Here is an 18841-nt window from a genome sequence, read left to right as displayed (position 1 = left end):
GACTGTTTCGACCGTGATAGCGTTAAATTCAGTATTCTCGCTAAACAACACAGTTCGATTTTCCATGATAGGTATAATATTATGAAATCTTACCATAAGCTGAAAGAAAGACCCGCCAACGGGAGTTAAGGGAGTAAATTGAGTCAGTGAGTGAGTTTAGTTTTACGCCACACAATATTCCAGCTATATGACCGGATCTTCACGGGTCTATGAACGTAAAGACCATATTTGCCGTCATGGTACATTTCGTGGACAAACTTCCTTTTGCAGCTTGTCTCAGTTTATCACTGTAACCAAATGTTCTTGTTCAAGCCTGTACTCTTGCCTGCTTGGACGTTTCATAATTTCGGAGGTAGAGCGCAGAACACTCCGTTTTCCAGTCTTCGTCCATATGATACTGAAATCTCTGTTCCAGTAAATCTCATAACATCATAACATATATGGATGTATGCAATATATGATTCAACGTGTGCTATCTTCCAGTATTAATAAACTGACGTCACCGCAGGGCCGCTGCCCTGTTGTCCTCGAATGTGCTCTCCTATTGACCATACTTCTATCGTTTGTGCTATAGTCCATTTGCTGGGTGGAACATCGAAAATGTTAAAAAAAACAATATTAATCGTTTAAGTATGTAACAATACACACTCAAGTAACAGCTGAAGTGTTATGCAGAGACAGTATTCATTTTTGATACATCAGCTCAGATTCACGTTTTGTAAGTCTGAAACGTTACGGTTATTGACCGACGTTCCGTGAAGCCCCGTTTATCCAGACCGCACTATTCTCAGTGTAAACATCCGGATTAACTATGAGTGAGAATGCCAAGGCAATATAACGGTAAAAGTGAAATCTCCAGACAACCCCGTAGCAATGGTCTGGAAACAAGGATTCCTGATTAAGCAATATGGTTTCACTGTTTTCTCAACACGTACAAAACCAGAATAATATATCATTGGAGACACAGCTCCAGCATATAGAAGACCTACCTATCGAAGAAACCTTTTGTCATCATTGATGAATATCATGGCAAATCTGGAATCGGGTACGTTTCAGTGACAGATTCTTCATCGGAAATCTCGTTTCTTAAGATTATCGTCTAATTCGCTTGCACTCTACATTAAGATCTAGGTAAGAGTCCAACGTTAAATATTTACACGGGTCTTACCGGATACCATAGTGCGATCTGCAGAGAGAGTGTGTTTACTCGGTTCTTAGAAAGGATGGCATTGTATTTGCTCTGGCAATAGACGTCTAGTGAGAATTTGGAATGAGCGTTGATTGATCAGCTGTTTAGTAGTCTGTTGACCAGTAGATGTGACTATGCCCCGCCGAAGCAGCCTCCTCTCTCAAATTAGACAAATAAAGTTAAACTTTCTTGCTCTTTAAGAAACTTCGAATCGAATTGTGATCAGCGTTTCTTCTCTTTCATTGGTAATCGCCTACGGATGTTAGAATGCACTGGATATTGAATTTAAAGCACTCCAGTGCCATTGAAGGTCTACACGTAATTGGATCATATTCAAAACCAGTCATAAACAAAATGCGATGATATAACATGTTTTATTAATCATACATGTAATACACTGACCAGTCTGAATTACTATCCTACAGCCAAGCGAAACTGTCCCATTAATGTTGATCCACCATTTCTTTGCACAGATCACAAACAAGAACTCACTTGAAAGGTTTTACAATAGCCAATCAGATTATTTCACATAAAAATGGATTGGTGAAAAAAGTAAAGTACAGTCAGTAGGAGACTTAGTTTTCATTGCTGGTTTCGATTTTGACACATTTTACACTTTGTGGAAGGCTCTTTCAAGGTTGTAATCAAGCTCCACTCACGCAATGTCACACATGTTTTGTAAGAATGGATCTTAGGACACACAGTTGCATCGTATTTCCTATTTCACTATTACACATTCTTTTCCTTTTGAAACGAATGCCCACAGCTCGAATACCTAGTGGTAGTACCGGGTCACATCGGTGACATTATATAATAATGAGGGTACTATGGCTGATGACAGTTTTTTGTGTTCCCCGCCGTGATATTACTGGAATATTGCTAAAAGCGGCGTAAAACTCACTGACTCACTAACTTATATGGTAATGTATGTTTATATTACGGTAACCTTGGTGAACAAGGTGTATGCTCAAAACATTAATGACCCGTGAAGATCCGGGGTAGAATAGGTCAACACCTGCCACAAATAGCGACTATGCTTGTCGTAAGAAGCGACTAACTGGATCGGGTGGTCAGGCTGGCTGACTTGGTAGAGACATGTGATTGCTTCCCCATTGCGCAGATCGACGCTCATGCTTTTAATCACTTGATTTTCAGGTCTAGACTCGATTATTTACAGACCACAGCCATACAGCTGGAACAGTGCAGAGTGCGACGTGAAACTAAACACGCTCACTCAAACCACTAATCTCGGTCAAATGGCCAGTGTACACCGCAACCCACGCAGTTTTACTCTAGTTATCGGAAGCTGCCTGTGAGGCCCTGAAATGGTAACAGTCATGTGACCATCTCATCCCATCGGGTACCCACTGAGGGATGGGTGATCAGAGGCAAATTCAAACATAATCATTTCCCTAAGCGAGACCACATCTGCTATATATGCTACATTTTAGCACTAGCGGTGAAAAAACTCTCGGTGGCTAAGTTGCCAAACATGTTCATCCATTCAACGTTTCAAAACATGATTTGTGATCTGTTCTCCTACCGAGCCACACACCACCTCAGTACCATTTTCGGAAACCCCTGATGGCATCATTGATAATCAATGTGTTTTCATGTAAATATCCCAAAGCCTTCCACCTTTGTACCAAATGGAAACTGTTAAGGCGGAAATTTTAGACGAGTTATTTTGGGGGCTGACGTTGTATAATGTGTTCGCTAGTTGTTTCACGCCGCAGTCAGACACATTTCAACAATATGACGGCGATTTGTATGCAATCGAATCATCTTGAGCGTAGATCTACATAACTCAGAAATGGTGACAAGAAACGTAATGGAGTATGCATAACCGAACCTTACCACCTGATCCTTTTACTCGCCTCTTGCGCAAGCACTGGTTGCGTAGGACCAACATTCCCCCCCATAGAAGCATAAAGGTGTATATTCTTTGTGTTATTCTCTCAATATTTGTAGTCAATACATAAGTTCTAGCCAAGGTACGCATCAACAGAGGTTCTTTCAGAACATTACTGAAGCGCAAAATAGAAATACAATATTTGATGTCACGAAAGCCTTGCGAAATGAACACGCTTTCATTCTGTGAAAAAAGACATAAATGGGTAAGCACTTAATCAAATCGTGTAATCAATACATGCACGATGGATGCTTAGGACTGCACGGATAGAACCACGGCTGGTTTCCTTTGTATAACTACCGCACCATCAGCTTCAGCTGTATGTCACATCATAATGCATGCACACGCAACGAGTTGTTCTGAACTGTTCATCGTCCTTAGCGTTCCCTCTACTGAACAACACTGGTGGCGAGCACCATACCCTACTAATGACGTTATTTCGTGCCTTCAGTGCATGACTGGAGTCTTTTGATGACGGTGTAGAAATGCAGTGTGTGTTGGCAAGGTATTACCTGAACGCTTGACTAGGTTCTGAACATCGAAGGGAGTATTACTGATCAGTGGTTATAAGTACACGGAAATTAATTATCAACGTCTTGGTGTTAGCGCTGATCAATATTGTTAAGGTGAAACAATAGAGAGTGCTTTCTGATCAATATCCTGTCAATATTGCCACGAAGCTTTTCAGTCACCTTGATCAGTTTTCGAGTTTATTCAGTAAAACATGTTCGCATTACAATGCACGAGAGGTTTGGAGACTTAAATGCATTTGATACACATGCACTTCAAGTTAATGGTATACCATGAGTCACTGATGTTCCAAATGTTTTCAAGAGCATACCTGTCTGCGGAAAACAATCAGTGGTTATCAATGTATGGATATTTGCAATGATGAGCCCGAAAAAGCATGTGGATATGAATCGTGTAGATGTTGAAAAATAAGTATAGTTATACGATCGAAAGTAATCAAGTGCTTATGAAAAATGTAAACGATACCTTTTTGTTTTATTTAACAAGAGGCGTTAAAGTGGGTCGCTTGACAGACTCGTTTACTTGGTTAAGTTTGATCCGGCCGGCGTGGTCCATTGCTCTTGACATCAATCATTGGTTTGTACAGACGCTATTCTTTATTACGACGTGTAAATGCAAACATAAAAAAATAGTCTTACACATATTCACTCTCTCTCTCTCCCTGTCTCTCTCTCTCTCTCTCTCACACACACACACACACACTCACACTCACACACAAATATATGCTCATTCAATTCCGAAATGCTATTAAATATGGATGGCAGTGTTGTTACGAGTGTGAGCGAATCCTTTCCAAACCGAGGCAGCAGTTACAAACATACGCAAAGCCACGACAGTTATGAAGAAATACATGACTTCAGAATATATTGCAGAGCAAAACCAGGGAGCTCTACTTCAATTCGTTTGGGTCAAGAGCGGACCGATGAAGCGCAATATAAGTAATAAACTAATAAACATAAAATGCTAAATTTAACGCTGATCATAATGAAAACATCAGACCAACTGTGTGAATTTTCTTTTCAGAATGTATGTCCTAGAACAGTTGTTTGTCTAAGTATCATTAAAATACTGACACATTTCACTATTTGTTACGAGGGAGGAGAGAAAGGGACAGCCAGGTGTGCGGGGAAAGACAGGGGAGACGGCACAGCACATGTTAATGAATCAATAACTTTGTCGATACTTGTGCACGTGCTTCTCGACACCAGGTTGTGAACTGTGTCATTATTGTCATGATTGTTGAACCATTTTTTTATTACCTTTTACTTTTTATTACCAGGACATAAATTCTTCACACAAAAAACCTCACCAATTTCGTCAGCTGCTTTGATTACGATCGGCGTTTCATTGAGTAGTTTATGTTTAATTGTGTTAGATAGTAATCCATCGGTCCATTTTTGAGCCAAACTGACTGTAGTTTTCTCACCGACGCATCATCCACATATACTTGTGTCTGTGTTTGTATCGATAAGCTTTAGAAACTGTATATGATATGTCAATCCTTTTATGTATCACGCAATTATCCAAATAATGTAGATGAAAAAGAAGGCGTTATGACCAAAGCACTATAGAATATCCCTATTTATGTTCTCTAAGTAAAGACCTGAGAAAGCTTTGACTGGAATTGGTATTATTCAATCAAATAATCCTTTGTTTGTCTTAGCCAGAATGACCGAAGTCATCGATCAATTTCTGATATAGATACTGATTTGTCTGAGATCTGTCTAATGCTGCTCCATAAATGGGAAAAAAATACATTATGCTGTACAAGAGGCACGGTTAAAGTATTTGCCCTTCTTGGGGGCACGAGTATAATCAGTCATGCAATAACTTTAAGCTTTTTTTGCGTGAAACATTCACGGCTTCAGAGGGTAAAACCGCGGCAAGGTACACAGAAAGCTAAATTAGCACCGTCGACTACGTGAGACACCGCCAGGGAAGCTTACTAGCACTGAAACAGGAGAAATGCTTCAGCAAATTGACAGATGTGGCGAAAAAATAATGAAACGTCACTGCTGTTCTTCCCACGCCGACGAGATTGATTACCTAGCCGAGAAACAGCAAACCAAATTAATCCAGACCCTGTTTGATCTCCTTTATTCAGACCTCCTTTATCCGAATATATGTCATACCGATGATCAACTTGATTGATAGGTTTGTTCGCTATGCATGTTTAAATCGGGTCGGATGATGGTAACTAGATTCCATGAGGTCAAATTAGCACGTGATGACAAGTAGTGTAATCACTAATTCCTCAAATATAAAAAAGTCAAGGCCAGAAAATAACCAGTCTCGATTATCTGTCATGACTTTATGAGCATTTTCAGCAGCAACACTCAATAGGTAATGTGCAAAGACACCTGTGGCAGCGGTCCTTGCAGAGTAGTGGAGAAATGTGTGTACGGTTCCCCATGTCGTATTTACAGCGGTGTAATTATTTGCGTGGAGTTCCTTTCTTTATTGGTGCCATCATTCCATGATCGGGTTAACACAAGGGTAAACGTTAGGTTGGGCTTTTTTCCCAGCGTGCTTATGACAATACGCCGTTACATAACTGAACTAAAAGCACTGTGACGAAACAATTAAATTGGTAAAACGATAGTAGATATATATCTGTTCTACACAGTGGGTTCCTCCTTCTATGTGATATTTTGTCGTTGACGAAGGCCAACTGAAATTACATGTATGCCCAAAATGTCAAGTCGTGAACCTTGAGAAAAAATAATAGTTTAGTGGTTCCGATGACGTCATTCCTAATTTTCTAAATTTAACATTTTCGTTTTCAATCAGAGGACTCTTCATATAGTTTTCAATATATCGAACTTCACCTTTTTGTTGTCTTAGATGGTCTTTTGTTCGCTGTTTGAAAAAAAGACACTTTTCGGAAATGAATGGTTAAAGCTGAAAAGAAAGGAAACATGGTAACCTTGCCAGTTTTGAAAAAAAATGGAAATGTTTTTGCGGGGTCCAAATGGGGACGAGTTCGAGAGTACAACGCTCCAACTTGATCAATGGCAGTATGATAAGGTCGGTTTGTTTCCATCCTGTTATGTCAGGTTTTTTAGTTTTATAATATTGGGATAGGATTACACAGATGGTCCCAACACTGGAACGTCAGGATGAAAGGTCCTTCAGCCAGTATAATTCAGCGTTAGGTTGTACTGTTCTTTTTTGTATTGCCAAAGAAAATCAACATTGGCTGAATACGTTCTGACATTCATTTATTGGAAAATGTTCTGAAACCTCTGATATGAGGTTCTTCGCCATATTTCACTCATTTTAATCTTCATGTTTTGCCTATATGTGAAGCGATGTTATTAAATCGGAAATGCAGGTGTTGGAACGAATTAAGTATGATTGTAGAAGTCTAAAGGGTTTCCTAACTTAATAGCATCCCTGAACGTGTGTGAACTATGAGTGAACTCCAGTGATACACACATTCATTCATTCTTGTTATATTGTAGCATCATGACACTTTGAAAACGGATTCATAACTATTTATTAGATAAGTAATGATATATTGCGCATATGTATACTACAAAACCCTTAAAACCACATATTCAGTCAACCATACATCCACACTTATGCACATTCCTCCCTTCCTTCCTTCATTTCCGTTATGAATGATGGGGACGATGATCCTTTCGTTATTAAACAATGGAAAGGATCTTTGATAAATATTGACCTCTCTTTTCTTCTTTTCAGAGGGCCACGTCACTCACAATGCCAAACATCGCCCACGTCAGATGGGGCATTTGTACCTGCTTGCAAGCCAAAGGGAGAGAACTCTTGTTTGAGACAACTCAAATGAAGGAAATTCGAGGTGGATATCTGCCTTTAGACTTGAATAATCACTAAGAACCTTTTACCACTACCCGTCGTACGAGTCTTTCATCTTAGTGAAACCTCAAGCAACCAAGCATTGGATATGGAAAACACCACCGAAGGACTTCCTTATAACGTAGCCATGTATATATTCGACAATGTCACAGTCAATGGGCTGGACGATAACTTGACGGACAATGGTACAGACAACTCCGTTGACAGACGATATACCAACCACGTTCCGAGATACAATGAGGGCATCATGATCTTCATTTGTTTCATTTTGGGTTCCATGATCTTGGCGACCATTCTGGGAAATGTGTTTGTTCTCACCGCTATTTTGATAGAGAAAAGTTTGCAAGGTGTGTCGAACTATTTGATTCTGTCTCTGGGCGTGACGGATTTGATGGTAGCAGTTTTGGTGATGCCTCTGAGTTTAGTTAATGAAATAAGCATTAACTGGTATCTCGGCGGAGAGGTATGTGACATGTGGATTTCAATGGACGTGTTGTGCTGTACGGCGTCAATCCTCCATCTTGTGGCTATATCATTTGACCGGTACTGGGCTGTGTCAAACATAGACTACATCAGAAGAAGGTGTGCCAGACAGATTATGCTAATGGTTGTAATTGTGTGGTTTGTTTCCGTGAGTATCTCGATCCCACCTCTTTTCGGTTGGAAAGACAACGTCGATCCAGATGTAACGGGACAATGTATGATCAGCCAGGACCAAGGATATACCATATTTTCTACAGTTGGTGCGTTTTATTGTCCCTTGACTCTCATGCTTGTGCTGAATTTTAAAATATATAAAGCGGCGAGGTCAAGAATTCGGAAAAAGAAATTCGGAGGAAGACCAAGGCCGGCTCCTGTGCCGGTTGTGCAAGTGGAAAATACCGGAAACCCGTCTCGGAACTCCTCCGGAAGTGACGTAAGCCAAGATGGCTTCAGTATGTTTAATGGTTCCTGTGTAAATATGAACGAGATCTCTCGGATTGAAAGTACTATTGAAGGACCAGAGGATGCCCAAAATGGCCTTCAGACAAACAATGGCCTCTTAGGAACCAATGGAAACTTCCCCCCAAATTTCGGGCCATCTCTTACAGTGCCTGGAAATGTGTATGTGTTGTCAAAAAACAGATCAAATAATAATAGCAAAAGGGCAAGAAACAGAGAGAAAGATAAACTTAGGAAAGAAAAAATTGAAATGAGGAGGGAAAGGAAAGCAGCTCGGGTTTTAGGAATAATTACTGGTGCTTTTGTTGTTTGCTGGCTGCCGTTTTTCATCATTGCTCTGATTGCTCCTTTCTGCAAGGAAAGTTGTACGTTCCCTCCTGTCATGATGAGTTTCTTCTTATGGCTTGGCTACTTTAACAGTTTACTCAACCCCATCATCTACACAATATTTAATCCAAGTTTTCGCACAGCATTCAGAAAAATATTCTTCAGAAAGTTGAGACTTGTTCAAAGGTGAAGACTGTGATTTTTTTACATATTGTTGTTGATGGTGTTAAAATGGGACAGTTTCCTGAAGTCAAAACATTGTCACATAGCCTCTCTATCGTTCATCAATAATTATGATCATTGCATTCATAGGACGTGTTCAATCGTCCAACGGCTGTTTTAGACCGACCCCTTTGTGACAGCTGATAACGGAATATTCATGATACACAAAGTGACGACAAATATAATCCAAAAACGAAAACGATCGTTTTGTAAGAGAGAAATGTCCATGTATCTGAATATTTCTTCCCACGTGGTGTAAAACATCAACACGTTTTATTTCACGCAATCTGCTGCCACAGACCTAACTCCGTTGTACGATTAAACTCGTTACGTTTTAATACGTTGCGTGTCTGTTAACAGGAATCTATTTTGCAGTTTCATAAGAACTCATCCAACATTTGTCATTTGGGTAAGGCGATATGAATACATTCGTGTTACTGACTTCAAGAAGTTTTCCCATTACCTGTAAATATGTGTCACCGTGTAAATGTAAAAGCATATGTACTATACCCTTATGTATCACTATAAATCTTATTTTTACTGTAGCTTTCTCATTTCAATCAACCGGAAGTTATACCGCGCATGCGTATCACGTCATCGGCAATACATCCCAATCTTCTATTTTCTTGGTGCATACTTTATATATGCAAGGTCGTAACATGTGGATGCATTCTAATGCAAATAAAGTACCATATACTTCAGAATACAGTTGTTTGTGATAATAATTGGTAGAGTTCTGGGTGAGTTGCAAGGGAGGTAACTGTCTTTATAAATATGGGTTTGGATAGTCAACCGATCGAGTCTGATCATACACAAATTAATGCAAATTTCTAATGCAAATAAAGTACCATATACTTCAGAATACAGTTGTTTGTGATAATAACTGGTAGAGTTCTGGGTGAGTCAGGCTGTGAACACCATTTTCCCTTGCAAGGGAGGTAACTGTCTATATAAATATGGGTTTGGATAGTCAACCGATCGAGTCTGATCATACACAAATTAATGCAAATTTCTAATGCAAATAAAGTACCATATACTTCAGAATACAGTTGTTTGTGATAATAATTGGTAGAGTTCTGGGTGAGTCAGGCTGTGAACACCATTTTCCCTTGCAAGGGAGGTAACTGTCTATATAAATATGGGTTTGGATAGTCAACGGATCGAGTCTGATCATACACAAATTAAAAAAAACAAACAAACTAAAACGCACATCTACCTCGGCTTCACGTTGAACACGACGGCTGCCGTGCAGATTACGGCTGATTACAGGATTATACAACGATTGTGTACGGTTTACACAAATATTTTCCAAATCTTTTCATGTTTTAATGAACCTGCTCAAGTGATTTTATGTGACCTGTTATATTACACTATTGATCATGATTTTCGATCAGATCGCCTTGACTGGGTGCCGCTGTTTTGTTTGAAGCAAAGGTAACGCTGTCTGAAGTGGAAGCTTAATGGTAGGCAGGAGAGACATCTAAGGGGCATAACTCGTAATACCTACTTGTGACGTTTCGATGAAGCAAGCCAAGTTGAGCAAGGATGAATACTAAATTTGTGTAGTCCGTTAACTCCCTTGACTCTTGAGCATGATTTGATGGGTTTGTTATTATTATTTTTTTATTTATTTGTTTGTTTGTTTGTTTGTTTGTTTGTTTGTTTTGAAAATGGTCCTAACAAGCAGGGGCATAAGAGGTAACAATTACGGATTTTCTGTGCATGGTGATATAGCTTGCTATTTTATGCTGTCGGAGTCATATCTGACAAAAAGGACATCATCGGATAGTATATATGACAACGTAACATACTATATCATTGTATACGTTATTGTAACTCGTGGTGTTACCTTGCTCAAGTAAAATTGCTGGCTGCTGGTAACATAATGCAATGGCACTATGTACTTGAAACATGGATTTAGTAAATTCAACCATTTTAATTTCAGGAACCATATACTTATAGTCAAGAATATGTTACAATGAATAATATTGTGCATCATTTGGGACACAAAATCTAGATGTTCTGCGTCTCCAAAAACATATACATATATAATGGAGTAGAATCAGCATTAAATATGATATATGAGTGACACAATCGTGTGTCTATAGCTTGAATACACAACGCTTTTTTTCAGAAATTATTTGGGATTACACTTTCTCAGTAAAGTAAAACTTTCAGAATGCGCGAATCTTATTTCATATTTTTATGCCGCAGTCATGAAATTATGCGCATTGTTATAATACGTCCGCCTCCAAATTTAAGAAAATGTTTTATAAGATATCAACGCCTCAAAATAATCTGTGTTGTTCATGTTGGTCGAACAGATCCCGTTGGGGGTAAAAGAATGAACAGCGACGAAACCAACCTTTTAAGGACGGTTGTTAGGTTTTGACAAATTCACCTGTACACATAATTCACATAATAATTTTTATTGTCAAATAAATACCAAAGTAAGAAATTATACTAAGAAATCTTACTATTGATCGTCATGGTCATCCACCTAGACGTACACCACAACTGACCTTTTCTATGAATGTCAATTTAGACAGACACATAAATGGAATATAGAAACCCCTTTGATGTGCAGTCTTCCTCGCCTGAAGAGCGTTCCCCAGAAACCAGCGCGACAGATCCTTTTGCGAGCATGTCAAGATAGATATCCTACAGAAATGATGTCGCGCCCGGATATTCCTGTCTTCCAAAGGAGTTCTTGGGATTAATGACCTCGTAATCTACATCTTCCACAACAACGACCACAACCACTTGCTATGATTGTACGATTGGGGTAATTTGCTTTAGCGTTAACCGGTGTAAAGGTATGGGAAGTTACTGTTTCAATGTGTTTTTGTGTGCGTGATTGTCATGTGTCACATTCAAGCTTCTCAGGCCCACACAAGATCCTCACAGAACATTTATAACGCTTCATCTTCCATTTCACAGGACATGTCACTCACTTAGGGTCGGCTATGAGATTTCAGAGCGCCTCATTGACAAATTGATTGAGCAAGAATGAAAAATGTGGTGAGTCCAAAAACACATGACACTGATAGATGATCATGATCTCTAGAATAAACATCAAAGAAAACAGATCTGTATTTAATTCGAAATTTATTCCGAAACTAAAAGCACTGAACACATAATTTCTTGCTGCAGCCTGTTTTCCAAGTATTAATGCGTGTGGAAACAGATTCAAGCAAATATGATTAATGCTATACAAATGTTTGGAGAAATTACTGCATAGAGATGGGTTTGTACATTAAATATCCATTTAGCAATTCAATAACTGAAATCATTGATGTTACAAACAAACTTGAATTACCCCTAGGTGAATAACCCCCCACATTAACTAATGTTTTGCAGATAGTCAATGATTATTTTTCAGCTAACTGACTACTTTTACATGAACTCCTGAAACAGCGTTAATAATGAGAGCGAGGTCTTCGCTGTACGGTCGTGTAGGTCTGAGATTCTTCCGTTTACAAGCAATAACATTTTTCAGATTGTGTCCGCCAAAGTGTCGATGGTGTTATAACAATAAACCAACCCCTCAAACTTCAAATCACGATGCGTTAAGTGTGAGTGAGGTTTTACGCCGCACTCAGCGATATTCCAGCTATATGACGGCGGTCTGTAAATAATCGAGTCTGGACCAGACAATCCAGTGATCAACAGCTTGAGCATCGATCTGCGCAACTGGGAACCGATGATGTGTGTCAACTAAGTCAAGCCTGACCACCCGATCCTCTTACAACAAGCATAATCGCCTTTTATGGCAAGTATGGGTTGCTGAAGGCCTATTCTTCCCTGGGACCTTCACGGGTTCGTTAAATGTGCAAATGAACTATGCAAAACAAGTACCATCCTTTGTAAATGCACAAAACATAGGTGGCGCCATATAAGAGGTGGGTCAGTTTCTCTATTACGAAAAGTTTAAAAAAGGTCTGAAATATGAAAATGCAAGTATTATAAACTGGATATTATTCATGTTTGTTCCAGTTCTATTTCCAGGGAATCAGCAACTTTGATGAACATAGCTTGGCTATGCGTTTCTAAAGTAGTACAGTATATTTTGCTATTCTATCGATGATATTTTCAACTTAAGTGGATATATGAATGGAATGCCGTTGAGATGCAGCCTTCTTTGTTTGAAAAATGTTCTCCTGCAAACTGGATGACATTCGCGTATGGGAATATATCCGACCTTCATGAAAGCGGCCATGGCCGGATATTGCTGTCGCCTCAGGGAGTTCATGAGATTAATGACGTCATATACTACCTCTATACATCTTCAGCAGTGACTACAGTTATTTGATCTCATTTCTGGATTTGGCTATTTGATCTTGCGTTGACCATATGGAAGCTGTAGATTTATAGTTTTTCGATGTCAGCTTATTTGTATCTGAGCCACCGCGTAATAGGTTTTACCGTCGTACACTGACACAGGAGCCTCAAAAACATTATAACTCTTCGTCATTAATAGGAAAGGCGATGATGCATTTTTTCAGAGCAGTCCATTCACAAAATGATTGACGAAGGATATAAAAAGTCTTAAACCAGAAACATGACACTGATAAATGACCGTGCATTTTCCAGAGAAAACACATCTGTGTTTAATGTGAAGTTAGTTTCGAAATTGTTCTAAGACATCATTTGTTGCTCCGTCCTACGTTCCAAGTAGAAATACTTGTTGAAATGGATTCACACAAATATTATTAATGTTGTTCAAATGTTTGCTGACATTCTTGCCTGAGCGTAGGTTTATACATTAAGAAGTAATTTAGCAATCCAATACCTCAGATCGCTGAGATGACGAAAAATATGTGAATAACACTGTGAGTGGTCCAACTGTGACATGGTATCGCAATGAGGAAGCATTTAGAAAACCGGACATACGTACAAGTGCAAATAGCGTAAAGGTAACATCAAACTCGTTGATACGACTTTACCTTTCCTCATCTTCCCAAATGTTTACCGCATCGTCAATAATATGTCCAGCAGCCGAGGTACAGACACCAATGCCTCATGCTCTGGATATTGGACAAAGATTCCTCAAATTCGTCTTGATTGTCGATTTGCAGAAATGTATTGAAAAGTAGAGTAGAAGCGGCTTAGGCAGGATCAAGAACATTCTGAAATATGTTACTCGATCTGCATCTATTATAATGTACTTTTCCTGAACGGCCATTGAAAGCTTTGTTATGGCGAACTTGATACGATTGGAAGAGTACTTCCGTTGTTAAGTTGTTGGCTGCCAGTTTCTTTTTTGTTATGTGGACAAAACAATCCTCACAATAAATGTATTATGATCTCCTAAAACAGCAAGTGCTATTTGGCACTGAATCGTTGAGACAGCATCATTGATTCATCTGGTCAACATAGACTTTTATTTTCGTCATAAATAGTGTTTTCATTGTGCTAATGTTGCTGCTAATGACGTCTAATGAAGGTTTCGACAGTTTTCCGACAGTTTTGTCTGAACGTCATATCACTTAGTGGATACGAACCGCACTTGATGTCCAGTCTTCAAATACAAAGACTTTTCACTCATCCTTATACAACGGTTTCGAAGAGGAAGACTGTGGACCTAAGCAGCACCTGCATCCATTCCAAGGCAAGCATTCATTGTTTAGTTCAGTGAAGATGAACATATGAAACATTTTAAAACAGACACTGTGTAAGAAAATACATTCATACTTTCTATCTTTGGTAAGCAATGTTTGTCCAAACAAACCGGAAAACAATAGTGGGACAAGGACAATTTGACTCTGTATTTAGAAACGAGTCATGCAAGAAACATCCTCGTGTTTTTCGTTGGTTCTGAGAAGACGTGATACAGTTAAAGAAAAGAATGTGAAATATAACGGAATACAATTCATCAGTCCAAATACGTGACACACGACAGTGTATGCAGTTACCAAGATGATCATGATCACCCATGCACAACTACCCTCAAGGTAACACACTGACCATTCGCAAAGGTTAATGTGGAGGAGAAATGTAATACTCTTCGAATGTCCGCTGAGGACAGCCCCTGCCAGAGAGAAGAGGTGTTTTTTCCCCAGAAATATTGCCGTCATGGTATTGTCCTGCAACAAGACAATATGCACATCTTCGTCTATATTGTCGCCCACAAATATATTTTGAGTCGCGTCTTTGAAAGGCATTTTATAAGTTGTATAGATGAAGGAAAACCAAGTTCTATGGATAGTCAACGTCTTCATTCCGATGGACGCAACGTTTCGACGTAGTTACTAACACCGTTATCAAGCAACAGATCAAGCTCCGTTATCACTCTCTTGATAGCGGTGTTAGTACCTACGTCGACACGTTACACCCACTACAATAAAGAAGTTGACTATCCATAGAGCTTGGTTCTCCTTCATCCTCTGGGTCATTAAGATGCTATTATTGGATTGTCTTGTCCATCACATCCATTTGGAATAATGCTGACTGTGATGTTAAAAAAACAGAAACATAAATATCACTAATGCTATATTTCTCCAAATGATATTTCATACACAAACATGCATACGCACACATACTTCAGTGAGTGACTTGGCATATCAATCAATTTATTGCTGATGGGTATAGTTATCTGTTATTTAGTTGAGTCCATGCCATGGTTATGATATATATACAATGCAGAAACAACGGCTACTCGTGAGACAGAATCTACTGGTCTTCAGCAACCCATGTTTGTCGAAAGAATTTACAGAACGTATTGTAACCATCGTTGCATTTTCACACACAATACAAAGCACTATTTAGGCCAGGAGCATTAGACATTGGGGAAAAAATAGTAGAAAACTGAATTTTTCAGGAAAGCTTCAGAACGTCATTGCAAAGTACAGAGTTCTGCAAATTCTACCTTGTGGCATTTTCAAAATCATTAAAATGATCATGCACACAGATATCTTGTCAATGATTATATATGCCATGTGATATATCAAATGAAAGTGCATCTCACAAGGAATCTAAATACATGACTTTTAACACCACTCATACATAAGACAATGAAAAATGGCATGATAACAACACATTTGATGGTTGTGCTTTTGGTCAAATTTATTACCAAAATGTTCACAAAGGCTGACTTAATAAATGTTCAGCTGTTACTGATGAACGGAATTACCATCCTCTTAAGATAGATGATTTTATCTCTTTCTTTAAAAAAAAACAAAATTAACTTTGCATCCACGTGAGGGTGATAAGCATATATGATATGTTGTCTGGTAAGCAGTACAGGAAGTGCATTTCTCTAAGAAAAACAAGGTCACCAGTGGGACTAGAAATTATGAATTTCATCATGATTTTTTCCAAAACATGTAAGTAAATTTTGATTTTCAAACTATTCAGTGACTTTAAGCAACAAAAGATGTGATATTTTCCTCTTTTTCATGTATAATTCAGTCCTTTAAAAACATCAGTTTGAAGGTCCTGCTTCTCAAACTTTCGCAGGAGATACTATTTCCCTGATGACAAATTATAGATGCAGTTATTTTGGGGACTTTAAATGGACAAACTATAATATTTTTTTTCCTATTTCAGATAGACTTTCTGCTGCTTGTCTATGCGTTTGGGTGAACTTTATTGAAGTAAGTGTTTAAAGCACAGAACAACATAAAACACAACATAATGATGGAAAGATGTGGAATGCCAACCTGTTGAAAAGACATTGCAACCGATCGTGTTGAAGTTCGTGAAAAGGGTCTTCATGGTCTTGTCCGAGCAAGTATATTGAGAGGAGATGGTTACCAGTCAGATTCAAACAATAGAGCAGAGTAGATGGTGCCGGGCCTTGATGGGTCCTGGTTGACAAAAGGAAAAATCTGAATGCACAAGCATCAAATGTGTTGTTATCATGGCTTTTTTTGTTGTCTTATGTATGTGTGGTGTCAAAAGTAATACATTTAGATTCCTTGGGAGATGAGTTTTCATTTGATATGTCACATGGCATAAGTATTGACGAAATATATGGGTGTCTAATCATTTTAATGGTTTTGGTGGCCATTTTTAAATTGGCGGCCATTATGAAAATGCCAAAATTCATGATATCAATATATTTAGAGTCCTTGTGAAATGAGCTTTTATTTGATATATCACATGACATAATTATTGACAAATTATCTGTGTGTATAATCATTTTAATGATTTTGGCGGCCATCTTGAAATTGGCGGCCATTTTGAAAATGCCACACGGTAGAATTTGCAGAACTTTGTACTTTACACTTGGCAATGATGTTCTGAAGCTTTCCTGAAAAAATCAGCTTTCTACTATTTTTTTTCCAATGTTACCTACTGTTTTGTGTCTAATGCTCCTGGCCTAATTGTCAAACAAAGGCCTACGACGGAAACATTTAACCATCACTGATATTTAGTTATAGATAAACACAAAGATTTCAATGACGTTTTCGTCTCAATCTGGTATATAAATAGAAAGTATAATTGACTTTGGTGTGCACTCACCCTTGCGTCAATAGCGTACCTCTGCAATCTGGCTGACACGTTGTATTTCTGTCATTTAGGGGAATTCTATGATTAATAAAGGACGTCTAAACTTCCGCAGCGGGTGACGACGGCCATTTGATATGATTTCACGATTTGGACAATTAGCGTTTGTGTTAACTGTTTGGAAAGTGTATATTTATTCTGTGTCAGACTGATCTTATATATATCATGGTTGCCGCGTTTAGGTTTGAGCTTCTTAGACAGGCATTGGGGCTTGACATTCAGCACGCTTCATCGCCAGTAGGACAGGAGAAGGTACTTTAGAAGAAAACTAATAACAGAGCGCCTCGTTGACAAATTGATTGAGGAAGGATGTAAAATATAGTAAAGTCAAAAATATGACACTGATCGATGATCATGCAGTGTAGAGACAAAACATCATGGAACACAGTCATGTTTTTAATTCAAATTTAGTTTCAAAATTGAAAGCATTGAATTTGTGTTATTTCCGGCTGCGGCCTGCTTCCCAAGTATTAATGCGTGAGGACACCATACAAATATGATTAATGCTGTACAAATGTTTCCTTGAATTTTTTGCTTGGATTTTTGTGTTAGTATAATTAAAAGTCTTTCAGCAATTGAATGAGTGTGATTCAAACAAACGTGCGTTATACTTCAGTGAGTGACTTAGCATATCAATTTATGTTTTGCGGATGGGTATATGTCATTTATTTTAGTTGAGTCATGGTTGTCAAACGGTTCTCTTGCAGGCTGTCGTGCAGACATGCAACAATTAAGTTCGACCTCTTTCGATAGCAGTATTGAAACACGAAACCATTTCCGTGGTTTGGGTATCAAAGTCTGGTATATATGCAAATATATGCGAATTTGTGCACCAACCGAGAACACCTTGTAGTGTCCCAATAACAGCGTGAATACAATCCCTACTTGCTACAAATGATGGCTGCAACAATAAATTTAGATTTTTGTTATTTTGTAAATGAAAAGTATAATAAATAAATCATTAATGATAGGACTGGACGGTCAACACTGTTTTGATTTTATTGCTCCATATCATGATAGTTGTGCAAATCGATGTCCAATTAGTGAATAGCCTGTTCAAGACTCAGTTACAGACTGCCATCGCCAAACTGCCGACTGAGGTTTTGCATAACAACAACAACAAAACCAAAGAATGATAGTAATGTCTGTACGGATAGACAACTATATTCTGTACAGGCGACGTTTTGGACATTGATTCTAATGTCGTAGAATCTGTGCCGAAATCGCCTACACCGAACAAAGAAGCTGTATAGCCATGAAAATTGTTCTCATTTTTCATCTCTTCAATTCCAAGAAAGCCAGTCAAAGGAAACAAAACATTACACAAAAACACCGACAAGACTGAAACAATGATACAGAAAAGAGAC

The 18841-nt window shown here is 38.5% G+C and overlaps 1 protein-coding gene across 7 annotated transcripts in view; it reads left to right on the top strand.

The window, feature by feature from the left end:
- LOC137255757 (5-hydroxytryptamine receptor-like) overlaps positions 1 to 9667 on the top strand; it is a 191313-nt gene extending 181646 nt beyond the window's left edge. For all 7 annotated transcript variants that reach the window (XR_010954532.1, XR_010954534.1, XR_010954533.1 and 4 more), the window contains one exon: positions 7338 to 9667. Coding sequence is in view for 4 of the 7 variants with exons in the window: in XM_067793272.1 (XP_067649373.1) it covers positions 7561 to 8931 (1371 nt within the window). In the remaining 3 variants the exon portion in view is untranslated. The remainder of the gene's footprint in view (positions 1 to 7337) is intronic.
- The last annotated feature ends 9174 nt before the right edge of the window (positions 9668 to 18841 follow it).

This window comes from Haliotis asinina, chromosome 11 (assembly GCF_037392515.1).
Source record: "Haliotis asinina isolate JCU_RB_2024 chromosome 11, JCU_Hal_asi_v2, whole genome shotgun sequence".
Classification (NCBI taxonomy): domain Eukaryota; kingdom Metazoa; phylum Mollusca; class Gastropoda; order Lepetellida; family Haliotidae; genus Haliotis; species Haliotis asinina.
This window is presented reverse-complemented; position numbering and strand designations above follow the sequence as displayed.